General features: G+C 39.5%; 1 protein-coding gene and 1 non-coding gene across 2 annotated transcripts in view; one reads left to right on the top strand and one right to left on the bottom strand.

The window, feature by feature from the left end:
• The window catches only part of LOC140243859 (uncharacterized), a 342,981-nt gene that overhangs the window by 187,571 nt on the left and 135,370 nt on the right, over positions 1-20,040 (top strand). Inside the window, exon 11 of the mRNA XM_072323532.1 lies at positions 3,331-3,410. Within this exon, the coding sequence (XP_072179633.1) occupies positions 3,331-3,410 (80 nt within the window). The remainder of the gene's footprint in view (positions 1-3,330; positions 3,411-20,040) is intronic.
• On the bottom strand, positions 1,891-1,963 carry Trnas-gga (transfer RNA serine (anticodon GGA)). Its single transcript has one exon. It is a non-coding gene; the product is annotated as a tRNA-Ser (tRNA).

The following is a 20,040-nucleotide window of genomic DNA, read 5'->3' as shown; positions in this document are numbered from 1 at the left end:
AATAGCAACGGCAAGAGGGATTCCTGAACTTGGCGTCGGAATAGCTGTATTATCATTGTGGGTCTTTTCTCACTTTCGCTGCTTCATCTTCACCTTCTTTCTTCCATCCCTTTCATTCACATCTCTCTATCTCACCATCCCTCTCTCTTCTTCCTACACCTCATGTGCATGTGGCTGAGTGTTCTATTCAGAGCCGTCATGCTTGCATGTGATCATTAGCTGTGAGGTGAGTTTTGTCTGAGATTTTCACACTTTCTCCTATCCTCATAGTCCCATCTATTCAAAATACTTTTATCTTTTGAATAACAAGGTCATACTCGAAAGTTGTTCTTATTTTTCTAGATTAAAAGAGATGATAGCAAACTGAAGTGACTGAACTAGCTCAAGTGGAAGATTTGACCACTTAACCTTTTCCCCTCGTCAAATCCCACATCAACCCCACAAGCATTACTCTTCTTCATCACCATATGGTGCGCTTTGTGTTATCCGGCAGTGTAGCATGCAAGAGCGTTTGAGAAAGTGGACAAATTTGTTGTGACCATAAGTGGCCAAGTTGAGTTCATAATGATGGCATCACCGAAAGATGCCATTCACAAGTCTGCATGGCCATCTTAAAAAAAAAAAAATGAATGAAGTAAGAAAGTGTGGTATAAGTTCAGTTTGTTCCCAAATTTTATGCTTATTTGTCATTTTATAGAGATTTTGTCAAGTTATTTTTACGAGTATTCATTTTTTTTTTTTGGTTTTATTACAATTATTCAGTAGAGCTGGTTATTGGCTACATAAAACTTGTATGCAAGGAAGGTCAAAAGTTGGGCTACTATCCAGTATATGCAGCCCTCTGCAACAAGTCTTATTTTTGCTGTGGACTGCAGACTCTTCAGCCATTTCTGTACAGTAGCTAGGTTCCCCTAACATTTCTTAACTTTAAGATGAACTTTACGATCTTTAAGATTAAATTTACAGTGCAAGTCTCTCTCAAATGATTCAACCACAGAGCCACAAGAACTACATGCTCTGTTAGTGATAAATCTGATGTATGATGATACAGTAGTGAACAACTTGCAATGATGTTGACCGGAAGCTAAGGGAGGGTAGGGTTCACAGAGAGGTCATGCAAACTTTTGAGTTCATTGACTATCTTGTCCATGCGAAGCTAAACTGTGAGTGCGAAATGTGCGAAAATTTCCACGCCACAAAAATTTCCACTTTTACAGTAGTTGTAAAGTTAGCAAGTCAACTCAAGTGTAGCAGTGTGCCTGAGTCCAACAGGTAGATGTTCTCATGAATTGCCACAACCTTGTTGCTTCTTCTTGAGTGAATGTACACTTGATTGCACATGGTATCGCTCAACTGGGCCAGAACAGCTGACTTTACCATACTGTTAGTGCTTTGAATAAATCACCTGACCTTTTGGAGTTGGTTGTGCCACATGGTCCAAGACCAGTGAAAATTATGTGTGAATGCACCATGTCAAGGAATGTACATGTAGCCGTAGGGACCCTCAGTTTTCCCATAATTAATCATCAGATTTTTGTTTTCTGTTAAACCTCAATTTTCAGATAGTTCTTCAGTTTCCCATCATCCCACAGTTTTCTAATTCTTCAGTTTTCTTATCATTCTTCAGTTCTTCCATTATACTTTACTTCTCTCGCTTTTTTTTTTCTCTGCTTATTCACAATCTGTCTGTAGGCCTATACAAGAATCCAGTCACAGTGTGGGGTTGGCTGCAATTTGCAGCTAAAAGACACTTCTTTCAGTTCGTGAAGTTCTTTCGTCAATATGTTTTCATTGCAACTGATTGACAAATTGCCCTACATCGACATTAAATGAGCTCTGAATTGATCAGTGTTTTAGTAGTAGCCATGATGAAAGAAATCATGGGGGTAAACGCTCGAGCAGGATTTGAACCTACGACCTCCTGATCTCCGAACAGGCGTCATCTCCACTAGACCACCGAGCTTCCGCCCGACGGCAAGTGTTGGTTCTAATCCTTATAGCATGCAGCGAGTACTGCGCAATTATTCAAATTCATGAAATTCTTCCGCTGAGATGTCTTCATTGCAACTGATTGACAAATTGCCGTACGTTGACGTAAATAATAAAAGACACTTCTGCTGTTTGTTTCCTGTACTGGCCACAACTGCTACACCCTGTCACATGACTGGATCATGTGACCATTGTGAGCCCTCTCTCTTCTTCGACAGCCAATTGGTGCATCCCTTGGGAATGCAGAGTCGCCAAGTCTCTCTGATTCTGTAGGAGGCTCCTGGAAAACGTCAAATATTTCTTTCAGGCTAGGCAAAAGATTAGCCTCCTTGTGTTGTGAATCATTTCTGCCAGTTGAGATGAACATAATACATTCATATAACTAGTGGAATCTCCCAGTGTGGCTTTGTGGAATCTCGGTGAATGTGATGTGTCAATGTTAACAGCCCTGGGAATGTTTTGTTTGCAATAGGGGGGCAAATGTTTTGAAGCTTGCTCTCACAGATGAAGAATTATGCAATCATTCATCTCTTTCTTTGCGAATAAATGGCTTTTATGTGACTGCTATTTTTTTCCATTAATGGTCTCTTAGGTACATTATGACTGTTTTTATATATATATATTTTTTTTTTTTTTTTTTTTTTCATGACACTCTGTGCCTTAATCACAGATTTGCCTAGTAGTCACTCGGTTGGTTCCAACATTCCAACCCATGACATTTTGAGTTTTACTCATAATAACCTGTGGTATTCAAAAGGCCGTATTTAGTCATATCACTGGCCTGTTTGGCATGTGTGTGGTATTGCATATGTGTGATACGTTGTGTGATATGTCAAGACATAGAATTCAGTCGTCATTCATATCTTGTCCACCCTGTCTGAAGTGAGACAATGACCGAAAACTAGGGTCATTTGCTTCATATCTGTCCATTTATTTTTTATTCCTGTCAGGGTTATGTAAAAGGGCCCTTATTACACAGGAATGTGTGTTACCTTTGTACATCGTTTATGGTTATGTACCAATGGTTATGTACCAAGTTTACAAATTTGAAATATAGCACTTGTGACTGCTTTTAGGTTTAGATGTGCAAGACATATTGTTCTGTGGTGAAGTTTGCTGTTACACAAATTAATTTTACCCATTGATATCAATTTTTAGTGGAATAATGCATACAGTGTACATGTGAACTTGATTACTACATTCTACAAGGAGTGCTGTATTGCAGGGTATTAAACACATTGAGTGATATTTGTAGATTTTTCTTAAATCCTAATCTTGAGTTTCATGTTATCCTCTGTTGCTCAGTCATTCTACTTTGTGTTTTGTTTTATTTTTGTACAGTGTGAAAGGGAAGGAAGTTACAATCAAAGTTAATGCATCTTCAGAGGGCCTGACTCTGACCGATATTGCTACCAAGATCGGTAAGTTATGCTCCAATAACTCTCCCCCCTTTCCCTCCCCAATTTCTTTCAAAGGGATATAGAATGGAATGAAAACTCAATCCTTGATGGATTTGGAGAGAGGATCTGTCAGGATTGTATTAAACTGAGCTAAAAAAAGATTCTCTTTTTCCCCTTCCTTTTTCTTGAATGGAATGATCCTTATGGTGCATGATGATATTTATTTCAAGGTAATTTGATTTTGCTCTATTTGGACGAGTTATTTATGTCATCCAAAAGTAAAAAAACATGGCTTTAGAATAAAAGGTACATGATGTATGTCTGTTATCTCACTGAGGATGCTTTTTATGTAGAGTATCCCATTTTGTTTTTGCCTCTTTTATTCATTTTTTTTTTTTTTTTTTGCGATAGAGGCTGTTTGCCATACCTATTCTGTATCTGGAAGTAGTTCAAGGATAAAAAGAAATCTATTTTCAAGATTCTGTGTTTGATCATTGTATCAATTTTTTTTTTTTCCACACGTAAGAAGAAACAGTTTTTTGAATGCAATACAACTTTGATAGTATTTGCTGCTGCCAGCACATGGCAAAAAAAAAAAAAAATGAATAAAAAAAAATAAAAGAGAAAAGAAACAAGAGAGAAAAATATGAACTTACTCACCTGCAAGTGAAGCACTTTTAATTTCCCAATTGAGCATGCCTACAAGAGTAACTGGAGTGTGAACCTGGGCATCCTCATCCTCAACTTAGTACAGGGATTTTTTTTCTTTTTATTTACAAAGACACTCAAATTATTGTAAGGGTTTCAAAATAATGAAGATGGAGCTAGATTTTTGCATCATGATGTAGCTCTTCATAGTTTGTAATGTGTGTGTGTGTGTGTGTGGGTGTCAGCATGCACCAGAGTCATCATTTTTTTGTGTCGCGTTTCAAAAATTGATTTTTGAAAAAAAAAACGCCATTTTTGAGTGTGTGTGAATGGGCCTATTGTCCGACCTTTAAAAGGAAGATTGTCAAACCAACCAACCAACCAACAAACCAACCAACCAACTAAAAAGAAAGAAATAGGCTTTGCAGCTGACCTACTTCATCACAAACTCAGTATGTGTGATGTTGCCCAGCATCTGATGTCGCCAGCGTGCTATGCCAAGATAATCATGTCACCTGTTAAAGCCTGCATGAATTCCTCGCCCCGCCGAGATTGGAAGTGGAATCGGCTTTCATCTTATTACCAGCGAATCGGGCAAATCCCGATGGTGGTCCACTCCAGCTCAAGCGATCGGGTGACTGCTGCTCCGTCCGATCCCTGGGCGAAAAAACAAAACAAAAAAGCTGTCTTGGATGGCCTGGTTTCTCTTTCTTGCCCGCTGGCCAGCGCGATAAAATACAGTTTTGCCCGCGAGACATAGAGGGCATCGTTGTGAGCATAGACCTCGAACAGAATGACGTGTAGCTGGAGGCAGTCCGTCTTTTGCTACCGTATCCATGGCTTTTGTCGAGCAGTGTTGACTTGGGTCCGCCCCATCTTTTACATTTTACTGTTGTAATCCGAACGTCTGCGAATGTATGCTGAGGTATTATGTAATGTTGACCCCTGTCACGCCCTTTTTGTGTGTGTGTGCTTTTTGTTGAAATGACAGGAATGAAATACAGCTGAATTTTGATATCATTTTTAACTTACGTGAAAAGACATTTGATATCATACTTGAAGAGTTTGGTGTACATGAAGGCATGACTGTAAGAACAGAGTCCTTATCCTGAGCTACCTAGATAATGTATCTTTTAATAACTGTGAAAAATATTTCAAATGCTGAACTCAGGCCCATAAACAGATACAGGTATTGCCAGTTCTAAGAACATATGGGTTTTAATATTCTATATATGCTTTTTCTTTTTTTGTTTTCTTGATTGGAAGAATTCATTATGCGTGGTAATTCTTCAATACACCATTCAGGACCATCTTCATCCAGTGATGAGGCGGCACCAAACTTTAAAAATTCATAACTTTTTAACAGTTGTGTCCAATCTCCCTCAAACCTTCACTGATGTGTTTTCTAAAAATATTGCTGTACTCATTCAATCCACATGTGTATTTGATGAGGCTTCTCCTTTAAAAAGAAAAAAAAAAAGGAAGGCAGCAAATATAGGCAGTGCAAAGATATCCATTTTGTTTTTAAGACAAGATATTTTGTGTGTCAGCTTCATGCATACGGAATGAAAGAAAGAGACAGTCTGCTATGCTTCGTGTCTCTGAGGATATCCATATTGATTTTGCTTTTCTCCTCGAGGATATTTGTTTCAGCCCTCCCAGTTTTTTTTTATCGCTTTCCCCTTTTATTTAACCTCATTTCATTTAACACTCTGCCATCTTTCTTTCTCTTTCTCTCTTTCTATTTCCTCTCTCTCTTTCTCCTTTTTTTTCTCTTTCTCTTATTTTGTGCAGCACAATAATGAGACAAGCCTCCGTGCAATCCAAGGTCAAAATTAGTCAGTGGAAGATCTGAAACTATTTGCCGTAGCCTATTCCTGTAATTTTTGAGGTCTTGAGTTACTATTCATATCATCTCTGTTCCATATATGTTTTTGTTCCTCTGTGTGTGTGTGTGTCTGTCTTTCTGTCTGTCTGTCTACCTGTTCTTCTCATTTCTGTGATTTAAAGCACCTCGCCTGTGTTACAGAGTAACCCCATCAGTAGTAGATATGAAACTACTACTACCTGTTCAAGCTGAAAACTAGAACAAAGAAAAAGAAAAGAAAGCTTAGATGTCATTTCCAGCAAACTTTCTTCATCTCTCTCTCTCTCTCTCTCTCTGTCTGTTCTTCACTCACACTTTGTTTTATTTTTTTTTTCTCCTCTCACTAACTTTTCCTAAAATTGCTTCATTCTAGACATAGGAATAAAAATGAAACTATATGTGACCCGCTACAACAAAATGGTCCTAAAGTCGCGCACGGTCGAAGCCGTGAAAATCGAGTTTGAAGTTAGAGCATCAAAATTGGTCAAAACTTACGATTTTCTGAATTTGACATATTATTAGAGTCTGATATGTCTTCTATCATCTGTCGAAATTTTGAAGCAAAATGATGAAAGGAAAGACCAAAAAATAGCGTTTTTCTGGGCCATGTTTTTTGGCGTTTCAACGAAGCAGAAACTGGTTCGAACATTTGGATTGAGCGCCACACATTGTAGGCTCCGCCCCTAACAACGACCAGAGTGATCTCATTGGTCAGCTTGCTGCTTGCCGCTAACCGAAGCGTGAAGCTCGCACACTGCCCAGTCGACTGGTGCGTGCGGGCGGGTTGCGCTATGCCTGAGCATTGCGGGGGTCGCTAGGGCTTAACTTCTATTGTCCGGAGATGAATACTGACTTGCGTGTCTCTTGATTGTGATTGCGTCGCAAGGAGAACTTTTAGGGCGCTTTTCTCGAAACAGTGATTTCCCAGACGTCTTGACATGCTCTCATTTAAACATCGATATCTCCGCAGCCGATTATTTTTATAAGACGTGTTATATATCAATTTAAAGCAGAAAGATTAGGGAATTGTGTCATGCAATTTTCAAATAATCGACCTCGCCCGACTTTAGGATCATTTTGTTGTAGCGGGTCACATATGAAAAAATATCGTCTACATATCGTCGCTGGAATGACAAGACCTTGTATCTGCGATTTTGTTGAAAATGACTTTTTTGGATTAATGGTCAGATAATCAGTTAATTGATGTCCCATCCAAATCCTAGATGTCTTACCCAAAAAATGAGGCCACCACGGCATATCAAACCCCGCGTTCACATTGGTCCCCGCGACTCGGGGACAGCCACGAGAGATCTTATCTTTTTTACGACTGACCGTTCACACTGGTATCTCATCTGTCCCCGAGCTGTGGGGGCATTTTGGGGCTTGGAGCGAGCTCTGCCACTTGAATCCAGGCATAGCGCATGCGCATATTTGATGACCACAGCTGGACGCTATCAATTGCGCCCCAAGATCACTCTCCCCTCCAAATCTTGTCCCCGTACCCGACTTGCTTCGCGGGGACGAGGGGACAAGTCCCGGCGAGCGTTCACATTATTGTTTTGGAGGAGAAAGTCCCACAGCTCGGGACTTTCCCCGCGTCGCGGGGACCAATGCGGGGAAAGGAATGTCTATCCCATTGGATACAGTGCTTTAGCTGCCATTTTTTTTTTTTTCGCTCTCCTGAACATTTGACATTTTGTAGATACGAGGTCTTGTCGCCCCAGCGATGATATGTGACCTGCTACAACAAAAGGATCTGAAAGTCGGGGGAAATTGATTTTCTGAAAATGGCATGACATTATTCCCTTAGGACTCGGTTGCATAGATATCGATGATTTTATGAGAGCATCCGAGTGGTCAAGGAAATCAGCATTATGAGAAAACTGCCCTCAAAGTTTTCCTTCCGACACAGTCGTGATCACGAGGGGGTGAGACAGCTTTCACCTCATAGAAGGTATGCTCCTAGCAACCTCCGCAATGTTCATTCAAGCTTAGCGGCAGTAGTCTATGCACAACCAATCAGTAGCCAGGATGCCACACACTGACCAACAAGATCATGTCCTCGTTGCAAGGGGCGGAGTCTAAATCCAAATCTTCCGTTTCTGTTCAGTTGTAAAATCGGGAAATCATGGCCCAGAAAAATGCTAATTTCTTGTCTTTCCTTTGATTATTTAGCTTTGAAATTTTGGCAGATGATAGACGATACATTAGACTGCAAACATACACCAAAAATCGAAATTCAATGGTTTTGACTGATTTTGATGATCCGACTTCAGACTTGATTTTCTCGGCTCACTGTCGCTGTCAGCGACTTTCAAATCTGTACGTCGTGGCAGGTCACATGTGTCTAAAGAGCATCAGTTCCAATATGTTTTGATGTCAATAAGTGATATCAGTACAAGCTTTTTTTTAATTTCCTAGATCATTTCTGTGAAAATTGGTCAAATCCCAGGGTTTTTGTAAACACTTTTCCATGTGATTGTGAAATCACTGTAGACTTTTCACAGTACCCACCAGATTCCCAACAGGCCTGTTCACTCATAACCCAACAGGATTTGAAAATGATTTTTATCATGTGATCCGTAGACCTTAAATTCTTGTGTTTGGGTGCCAAGAATAGTCAAACTGTCCTTAGACTCAAATAATTGAAAATCGGTCCACCTTTATTTGCACTTTTCCAGAAACTCTCATAATTTGCCGGTGGTTTGTGTGTGAATTGCATGCGAAAGAGCCAATTTTTGTGTGAATGTGGCCGTTAGCAGTGATTTAACCTATACTGTACTGTTTTACACCCATAAATGTGTAATCCATATCTAAAACTAAATCCTACAAATGTATATACAGTAGGCAGTGGACATACTGTTATGTTGAAACGAACACAAACCTGTGAGTGGATGTTTATATTTGCATGGGAGAGGGCTGTCAAAAATTTATTGTTGTAATGAGAAAGGCAAACTTGAGAGGCTTTTTATTTTCGTTCTTTAAAAGATATATTTGAGGTTCTAGCCAGTGCAAACATACAGATTACATGTATGGTAATAAACATGATTGATTCTGGACAAACTCGACATCTCAATTTCCCCCGCTCGTCAAATTCCGAGATTGGGGCTTAAGTCTCATTTGGAGAGCATACCGTTTCCTCCGCCAGAGTTGACTTCCTCTGCGGAGCCCGCCCGAAATCTTTGCCAAGTGCTATTTATGGCACTCTCTATACCTTCTTCATATGGACTGCCCCGTAGAGATAGTGTAGGAGAAAAGGGGGGGGGGGGTTAGAGAGCAAGAGCGCCAGTCTAAATATTGAGATAGCCGGCGGGGGCCTGCTGCATCAGGCATGGGGAACCGGTGCAGCACTTGGGAGTTAATCACATGTATCGCTCGTGGTTTATCTCATTTCCCTGCATTCTTTAGCACCACGGAGGGGAGATACGGTAACGTCGAAACGAGAAAAATACTTGGTGAGCGATAGTTTAGAAAGATAGAGAGAACGTGAGGGAAAAATACAGATCTTGTTTTTGTGCATTTGTTTTTTTTAGCACCATGGAAGAGAGATAACGTAATGAGAGAAAGACAAGGCGAGAGATATAAGGTAGATAGCTGAGAAAAGTAGTTGAAGAGAGAATGTGAGAGAAAAGTACGGATCTTATTTCTCTGAATTCATTAGCACCATGAAGGGGAGATAAGGTAATGAGAGAAAGATTGAAGGAAGAGATAGATAGTTAAAGAGATAATCAAAGAATGTGAGAAAAAAGTACACATCTAATATGTTTCTGCATTCTTTAGCACTATGGAGGGGAGGTAAATTAATGAGATAGATAGACTGAAGTAAGATATAGATTGTTAGAAAGGTAATCAAAGAAAGAATATTTAGAGAAAAGTACAGATCTTATTTCTCTAAATTCTTTAGCACTATGGAGGGGAGATAAGGTAAGGTACGTAACGAGGGAAAGACTGAAGTACGAGATAGATAGTTAAAAATATAAAGAGAGAATGTGACAGAAACGTACAGATCATATTTCTTTATATTTTTTAGCACCACTGAGGAGAGATAATGTAATGAGAGAAAGACTGAAGAAAGAGATAGATAGTTAGAAAGATAACCAAAGAGAGAATGTGAGAGAAAAGTATAAATCTTATTTTTCTATATTCTTTAGCACCACAGAGGGGAGATGAGGTAATGCTCATCTGATGGGGACTTTAAAATGTATCCAGTACCCGGGCAAAACAAGACAAAAAACTTGTCACTGTTAATCAGTTAAGGATGAGTCCCGAGTATACTCGGGCAAGCGTCTATGGGAAATGCGTGTTGTAGCAAAATCAAACTGTCCGCAATGGGTAAACTGATTAGTCAGCAATGGAGTAAAATGTGTTCATTATTTTACTTGTATCCAAAATGAATGCCTAGAAGATACTTTATGGAATTTTGTTAAGGGCTTGACCTACATGTACTACACGGAGCAGGAAAGGAGCATTAAGGATTACAAATGCCTGTAACCTGTAATTTAGGGAAGAGAGCTACTGACTTATTGTGGTGCCCCATTCATCTTCCCAGAGGGGGGACACCTGTTGCCAACAATCAATGATATTCTTGTTTAACCGGGATACTGTTACGCATTGCCAATTTGAGTCTTGGAATGGGCTGAAGTGTTAATAATCCGTAAACAGAGATTCATGTAACTCATTATATCATGTGCATATTTTGTTTAATGATTGTATGTACATACTGTATAATGTGTTTATTTATCTATTCACTGATATATTTGTTTATATATTTATTTATATTCTTTTGCTGCTCCAGTGGGTAAATGCCTCTTATCTCGCCTTCAGGTCACTAAGAAGCTATTGTGTATTTATACCAATGCTATAAAGATAAAATAAAAAATTGACTTTATCTACTCTTGCAGCTGAGCACTCTTTAGTAACATTTCTGATGTCAGTCTCATGTCAAACTGTTGCAGTATTTTTGTCTTGTATCCCTATTGTGCACAGGCGGTGACAGGGTAAATGCCAAATTGCTAATTCTGTCTGTGTCAAGTTTATTCTGAGGCAAAAGTTAACAAAAACAGGATGATCTAATTCTTCAACAGCATGAAGATTCCTTCTAAAGCCTAATAGAGTGTAGAGCCGGAGACTGCATGTGCAAAACAGTTTAGCCTGTGAATGCATTCAAGATGATCCATTCATTACATTGCCGTATTCACTGGCAGATCATTTCACTATGATTGAGAGTGACATGATAGATAAGAACCACACAGCAACATTAGCACTACATTGAGGTAGTGAGAAACCTCTTATGAAATATGAAAGAACATATAATTCTAAGAGGAATTCAAAGTTTGATGAAAATTGGTTTTGAAATTGCCGAGATATCTAATATAAAGCAATACAAATGTACTTATAAATGATGGGACTCACCTTTTATTAGGATCACTTCGTTTTACTTTGTTTTTAAACATCTCGGATAAAATTTCATAAAGTGATTTCTAAGTGATTTCTAAGTAAGGTAAAAGCTGAATCCTCACCTCAACCAATACTATACTATCCCTTTAAGCAGAAAAAAAAAAACCCAGACAAAACAAATGCATCCACTCCTGTTGGTAATGCTTTTTGGAATTTCTTCTACCCCTCTGGATTTTTCTGCTCTCATTTTCCTATTTTTATTCTTATTTCTATTATTTTTTAGGGATGACTGCATCATCTCTCTCTCTCTCTCTCTCTCTCTCTCTCTCTCTCTCTCTCTTTAAATCCTGAGGTAAAAATGTCCTCTAGTCATACAGTTGATGAGCCTTCTGCTGGGTGTCTGCATGGCAGGTTGTTTCTATTTTCCTCAGGGCAGCCACCCCGCTCTCAGCTTAGATAAAGCAGCACCAAGCATGAGGCTCATGGGAGGCAGTTTCCTGGGACTTCAACTGGCTATAAAATGATAATTTTTAGGATTGAGAGGGAGGGATTGGAAGGGAAGAAGAGTGTAGAAAGTGAAAGTGGTGGGATGGAGAGGTATGACCATAGTGAAAGAGGATGGGGTTGAAAATGATAGGAGGAGGAAGAGAAGAAGCTTTGAAGGTGTGAAGATATTTTTTTTTTCTTATGATGAGGTGTGAATTTAAGGTGAGGTAAGTGAATCAATGCTAACGATGTTACACATGATTGATTCATGGAAAAGGAGGAAGAAAGCTTCGAGGAGGATATTAAAAAAAGGAAGTAGGTTAGGAGAATATTGCTGGAGAGAAAGACATAAAGCAAAGAGAGAGCATAAGTAAAACTTGTACAAGTAAGAATGATGAAGATGTAGCTTACAAGCAAGCTCAAGGAAAGAAAATGAAGTTTTGTCAATGCAAAGCTTATGATAATGGAACACAGAGAAACAAAGAAAACTGAAAGGCATCAAAGGTATTTAATGGCTTTTGCTTTTTTTTTTTCAATGAAAGTCTAAGAAGGTGTGCACTTGTATTTGGTAGGGAGCATATATGATTTAAGTTGGAAGACGATGATGTACTCATCAAAAGAGGATTTAAAGGGTGTGTACAGTTCTGGTCGAGGTGAGGATTTAGCTTTAAACGTTTTGCGAGATATTCAGAAACCACTCTATGAGATGTCAAAGAGCATGCTGTTCTAAGGGGTATCAAAAGTTTATTCGATGAAAATCGGTTTTGAAATGGCTGAGATATCCAAAAACAAGGTGAAACAAAGAGATCCTAATAAAGTTGTGGCATGTCGCCTTTTATTATTAGCACTTTTTGGGATATCTCAGCTGTTTGAAAACCAATTTTCATCAAATAAACGTTGAATCCTTCTTGAAATTACATGCTCTTTCATATTTCATAAGAGGCTTTTCATTATCTCACTTAGGAATGTTCAAAACATGAATCCCTACCTCAGCCAGTACTGTACAGTCCCTTTAAAGAATAGTTTACTTTGAGGTTGTGTCAGGGAGGGCGAGACCACCAAGCACAACAGGAATGCTGAGACCACGAAAGTAAAGAACAAGGGGAAGATGCAGTGGATTAAAAATGGGAACTTTTAGTTAGTGGAGCAGTAGGATGAGGAGGAAAAAGTAGATGTAGAAAAAATAGGAGATGAAGAAGGCAAAAAATAGAAAAATGAGATAGAGCTGAAGAGGAAGAAGATGAGACAGAGGAGGAAGAGAAGAAGGAGAAGGGAAAAAGAAGAAACATGATGATGATGAAGAAGAAGAAGAAGAGGAGGAGGAGGATGCAGAGAAGCTGGAGAAGAAGAGAAAAAGAAGACAAAATTGTGATAAAGAAAGGGAAGATGAAGGAAAAGGAGATTAAGAAGAAGAGGAGGAGGAGAAGGAGAAGGATAAGAAGAAAAAGAAGATGAAGAAGAATAACAAGGAGGAGGAGAAGGAGAAGAGGAAGAGAAAGAAGAGGAGAAGAAGAGGAAGGAGGAAGATGAAAAGGATGCAGAGCAGTTTGGATGCAGAATGAAACGAGATGCTTGATGGCCGTTGGGGGTCAGGAGAGTGCGAGAGCATCACTCTTATGTTAATGTATTCTTCCCTTGCTAAATGCGTCAATCGTCGAATGGGGGGCTGTCATCTCCACTTCTCTTCGTCCTCCTTTCACCGTCTTGTCTCGCTGGGGTCTTTCAGCATTTTTTTTTTTTCAATGCCAGCCAAGCCAAAATGTGGCATTTCCAATAATGTTTGCTCGGACAAATGCCACATCTTTTACATTACGCATTACTGCACAGAAGAAAAAAAAAAATTAAGAAAAATACTTTGTAACTGCTTGAATTGCAAGGAGCTAGAATGGACTAGCATTCATGCTATTTTCTGGTTCCTATTATCCTTGCTTTTTCCATGTGACTGCATATTTTTAGACATGTATAATGACTACTAATGCATTGGATAATAGATTCAAATTAATTAATTAATTAATCTATTTATTTATTTATTTATTCATTCATTCACTCATTCATCCATCCATTCATTCATGCATCCATTCTTTCATTCATTCATTCATTCATTCACATGATGCTTGCTGAGACGTAGTACTGCTCATTTTTTCTATATTATTTTATATCAAAGGCACTTCATTCTCCACGTATTATCTGTATTTTTTCCCTCTTGTTTGCATTGACATTACTCGTACTGTCATTCAGGAGCAACTTATATTTTTGTTGTAGTTCTTGAAATTGTATTCATGCATTTCAAATTTTTTATGTCTATTATTCAGTAAGCCCATTTTTCAACGGTTTGTTTTGTTCTGAGTTTTGTGTTCAATGATTTGAGCCATGTAGACAGAATCACAGACATCAGTGTCAACGCCCGTTGAATATTGGTTTATAGGGCAGCTGCCGGTGTTCATTGTGTGATGTTAGTGGTTACATGAGAAATCATTCTTGGTGTATTCACTCTCACCATCCAGCACTTAACAATAATTACAGTCAGCACGGTATACTGCTGGGGAAATAGCTTTTCTGCTGTGATGATTTTAGTTTCTCCATGACAATTGTAATCGTCGCGAGTTGCAGTAATTGCAGAGTGTTGCTGTATATTCTTTGTTTTGATTAGATAAGATTAAATTTGGTTTTATTCGATTCTTTGTATATGACCTTGGTTTACAATTACATCAGTTTCCAACAATTTCATTAAACATAATCGTACACAGATATGTATGTGTGTTTTACATGATCTGATATTAACCCATTGATGACAGACTGATTTTGCTACAACACGCATTTCCCATACGCACGTGCCTGAGTATACTCGGGACACGTCCTCAACGGGTTAATCCGTGTCGTGTTTTGTTTGCATATTGGCAGGCATGCTGGAGCACTTTCTTTCATGATTGCCGCAGATTCTGGAAACTAATTGCTAATGAATAGAGATTATCTAATCCCTGTTGTGTCACTATAGTCTTCAAGTTGGACTGATGAGGCCCATTACTACACTTGAGTGGGCTTGCTTACTTTGCAGCTATGGTAGGTCAAGTTTGTATGGATTACTGAATTCCAATAAAAAAAGTTGGGCAAGTTAAGCTAAGCACCTGGACACATAAAAGGTTAAGTAGCACAGTCAACTGAAGACCAATTTTTTGTTTTGTTTATCATAAGGTTAGAGGTTCAAGCCATGGCTTACATAATAAAAATACAAAGTATGTCTGCATGACGTCATCCAATACACCATTACAGTTGTAGATTAGTCCCCCCTCCTCCCCCTCCCTCCCCCCAACCGCATTCTCGAACAGGTGTCCGTGGGAAATGCTTGTTATAGCAAAATCAGTTTGTCCTCAATGGGTTAACGAAGAATGTGTTATGGCCTCAAATCCAGGCTCTGTAAAGACTGCAGCTGGTCTGGTAATGCTTCCTTGGAAATAGAGAATGGTAGGGATACAAAAAAAAACACAAACATATCCTATGACCCAAGTAGTGACCTTTTAGCAGTGCCAGCATCGAAAGGCGAAACACCACGTGAAAGAGCAGCCCCATGCACAAAGGAGACCGACCCAGTTTTGCCACAATTCCCTTCTTGCCTTTCACACCATGGGCCAGGTACTTGACCCTTTGTCCTCAATATTTGTGGGGCATTCAGGGAACATTTTCCATTCTCAGATTTGCCATTTTGCAGCCTCACCCCCTCTCCCCTCATTCTTTTTTTTTTCTCTCTCTCTCCTCCTTCTCTTTCTTAGTTTCCATTATCTAACCCGCTGAAGACGAGTCCCGAGTTATACTCCGGCAGGTGTCTGTGGGAAATGCATGTTAGAGCAAAATCAGTCCGTCCTCAACGGGTTAAGCAACCGTGATTGGAGTCATCTTCTCCCTGTATTATTCATGGAGAGATGGCGGCCAATTTGGCTGGGATGTGATGGGGAACGGAGGAAGAGGTGACATTCATGGTCGACAGTGATTAGGTTTAATGCTGCTCCATTATCAATGCGATGCTCTCATTTGTGCACAAGCCTCCAATGCACTGCAGCTATTCTCTGCATGAAGAAAGTCTTTTTGTTGTTGGTGGTGGTTTTCTTACGTTATATTCTTGAATGGGGAGGAAGGGAATGTGAATTAAGATATAGGAAAGAGAAAAAAAAATGTGGTTAATAGGGATTATCAGGGTGTTGGCTGTAATTGCTTCCTATCAGGTCTGAGGTTAGATGATGATGGTAATCAGTCTCACCGCCTCCATCATCCGGAGGATGCGAGATGAGGAGGAGAAGGACGAGTAGGAACAAGAGATTGGAGTAGGAGAGTAAGAATGTGAAAATGAACGAGGAAGAGAAGGAAAAGATGAAAAAGGGGGAACTGAGACTGAGAGGTTGAAGAAAAAGAAAAGTAGCTTCTGAAGAAGAGAAAGATGGTAAGCTTGTGTGAAGAGTGTAAGAGAAAAAGAGAAAAGAAGAAATGTGATGAATGTGAAATATAAAGGAAGAGGAAAATAGATGAACGTTAAATGTGATAGTACATTCAGAATGTTATTCACCCATTTAGAATGAGCTGATTTTGCTGGGTATAACACACACTTGCCATAAACACTTGTCCGAGTATACTTGGGGATAGTCTTCAAAGACATACTGTACAGCATACATTGACACACATCTACATTATGTCCTCTGTAATGTCTCTCAAAATACTTGAGGTTTATCGTGACACTACAGGTGTCAGTATGACCTTTGAAGTTCTCGTTCTTGCGCTCACAGTGATAGTCTACGTTTAAATCGCAAGGCTTTTGAGACAACTTTTTTTTTGGATTTCAATAATTGACTCTGAAAAAAATATGGTACCAAAGAATTGAAAGTGCTAGATAGGATTGTAGATTTATGTACTGCTGTTAGTCTCATCTTCAGCTTTGCCACAAGTTGTACCGTCAGTGCCCTCAGACATGGATTCCATTGTTGTTACGACGTCAAGATCTGTGAATCTTATCGATAACCTTCCCCATGAAGGGCTTCTCAAATACCATAGTTTGCAAAGCTCACATTTAAGATTAAAGGCAACTACTTGTGGACAAATGCAAATGCTTACATCCGATGAATATTGACAGCATCGTTTCTGCATTAGAAGAAAAGGAAGAAGACTGAGAATAGAGTGAATGTACAGAGTACATGTAAATCCTTCTTTCTTCGCAACTGTTCAATTTCCCTTGTCTCTACAGTATTCCACTAAAACTCAAGCCTTTTGTACAGCACTGTAGCATATACGGCAAGACAGGAAGGAGGGATGCACTTTCGCATGCAAATCTCCCTTTTTCGAGAGGGAAGCAGCACGCCAGCGTCGCCTCCGCCGTAAGTGGGTCAGCGGTTTGCGGGGCGATTCTAGTCATGTCGCTTGCCGAGATGATGCCTGAGATATCCCTCCTTCCACCTCCCCACAAGAGTGCATCTGCCTAATTTGCTTTCAACTGAGGAATCCACCCATTCTATCTGCCTTGCCCCCCCCTTCCATCTGTCTTACTTTTTGCATTTGGCATTCTTTTTATAACCGAAGCACAGGGGGCACGGGGTTGTCACATAACACTCGCTAGTGAAAGGAAGAGAGAAATTGAAGCTGATCAACACACCGATAGAAAAATTACTTCATTCGTTCCACACCCCCATCACCCATCAGTTTCGGGATGGGGGGGGGGGTAGGGATCCCACAAAATTCCTTAAGTTAAGGTCATTGCTGACTTGGGGAGGATTTATAAAAAGTTAGGTTGCATAATATTGCTGTGAAATATTGCAATTGTCCTTCCTTCCTTTCATTGTTTCCCATGCTCTGGACCTGTTCTTCAGTTTAAAAAAAATGCATTCCAGCACACACGTAACTAATTGTGCCATAACTTGGAATAGATCTCAACTGTGCAGGTGCACAAGGGAACTGAAAAGATTAGCTGCAGAGTTTAGAGACTTTTAGAAATTCATTGTTCTGATCATGATGCATGTGGAGGTATTTCTTTAAGCTTTTTAAGGTGATCTAGAGGAGTGAGCTACCTGTGCATATTTATCATAGATTTTGTAGTTTTTTTCTTGTTGTATTAAGTACCACTCTTAAGAAATTGTAGACTCTGAGGTGCATTTATGAATTGAATTTTGTTTGTTTTTGTTCCTTTGCCCTTGAAGATAGTCAGATGTATTTAATTTTCAGTATTTCTAGCTTTGCAATGAGCATGAACACAGTTTTTTTTTTGTATTTTATACCCTTTTTCAGCACTTAGGGCGCGGTCAGATTGGCAAAAGATCGAGAAGTTTAAGATCGCGAAGTTTGGGCCATTGGTACACGCGCAAGAAAGAGTGCGCCGTCCGATGGCTAGTGATTGTGACGTAACAATGCACATCAGTACATGACAATGGTCTCGCGCTTCGGAGACACCGCCCGCAAACAGATCGAGAAGTTTCGCGGGAAGTTTGCGGTCACACTGGCAAAACTTCGAGATCTTAAAGATCGCGATCTTAAACTTCTCGATCTTTTGCCAGTCTGACCGCGCCTAGTGAGACATGTTCATGCAATTCCAATTGTCATCCTCTGATACTAGAGGTGGGCTATAGAGGGTCAATTTTTGGTCACATTTTCAGAACATGCTCATCACACCTTAGTTTGATGACTTTGTGCCTACTGACACCATTTTTGAAAAAAAGAACGAAAAAAATGCGAAATCCAGGGTGCCCCGGCCGAAATCGTTAAAAATCCAAGATGGCCGCCGTTTCGGCTTAAAAAAGACATTTTTTGCTATAACTCACCTATTTTTTGGTCAATTGTGATGGTTTTGGTGTGTAACCCCATGTTTTAGGGGTCAAGGAAGTGGATAATGATAGTAATTTTAGTGTAAAACCAGATCTTCCACATGATACTAACCTTTTTGCCATATTTAAGGTTAGATTTTCCTTGTCCTTTACCCCTACCCCAACCGCCATTTTTTGCACTTTTTCCTGTATTTTTTTCAAGTCGTGTTGACTACCATACTCTTAATATCGAGTTCTAGCTATCAATCTGGTGTTTTCTACCAATAATACAGCACGAAATATACAAATAACTTACGTTATACGTGTATGTGTCATGCAGGTACCGGTATGTGGCTGGTGCATTCAGGATGCATGGTCACTGTGAAGCCAGTGGCTATACTTTATGGTATCTGCTTTATTAACATTTGGTCTTTAGACGTGTAGTCATACACTGTATTGTACAGTTCTACTGTAACTTTCAGTCACAGAGAGTGAGATGATGACTCTACCATTATGATGCTATAGATGTGAGGAACATACATTGTACATAACATTTGTTTGTCATAGAACTGGTTGGATAATCACTCAAATTCTATCAAATTTCCCATGAAACGTGAGGACTCTTGCTTTATAAAAGTACAGCAATATACCATACATGGTAGGGAAAAGCAGCCATGAGAAATAGGGACCAAGTGGTGATGGAGAAACACAAAAACTAGGCTGAAAGATGAAAAAATGACTGAGTTATGGTAAAAAATGTGTTTTCTAGGCAAGATGGCAGATACAATGTACATCATCCAGTCAAGTACCTTTGTGCAGGACAATTGGCAAGAGTATATTGAAGGCTGATTCAAGTCATTTTACAAAATTCAGAGACTCCAACTCTCCCGTTTTCGACGGGAGATCTCCCGCCGAAAAACCATTTTTGCAAAATCTCCCGTTCTCCCGTTTGAGATTTAATTTCTCCCGCCCTGGCTCTTTGTCTCCCGTTGGAAAGGATTTTTACATATTTCTATCGTATCTTGAAAAAATAAGCCTTAGATAGCACCAGAGAGCATCTAGATCCCTGGGAATTTCGCGTTTCGCACACATCAACTTTGAGTCTCCCGTTTGCTAGGGGTTTCAGGCGGGAGAATCTCCAGATCAGAAGGTACTTTGGGTTGGAGTCTCTGAAAATTGTACACCTACAGTAGAATTGTACCTGTATGTACTTTGACTATTGTTAAAGTCTAATGACCAAATGTCAATGGGCACCATAAAGCAGATACAGTATTAGCACTGGCTGCACAGTTACCATGCATCCTGAATGTACCAGCCACATACCGGTATCTGCATGACACATGATACACATACATTGTATAACGTAAGTTATTTGTATATTTCTTGTTATATCGTTGGTAGAAAGTACCAGATCGATAGCTAGAACTTGTTATTAAGAGTATGGTAGATATTAAACATGACTTTAAAAAAATACAGAAAA

The sequence above is a fragment of the Diadema setosum genome, chromosome 20 (assembly GCF_964275005.1).
Source record: "Diadema setosum chromosome 20, eeDiaSeto1, whole genome shotgun sequence".
Lineage (NCBI taxonomy): Eukaryota > Metazoa > Echinodermata > Echinoidea > Diadematoida > Diadematidae > Diadema > Diadema setosum.
Note: the sequence above shows the minus strand (reverse complement) of the source record. Positions and strands in the feature narration are given on the sequence as shown.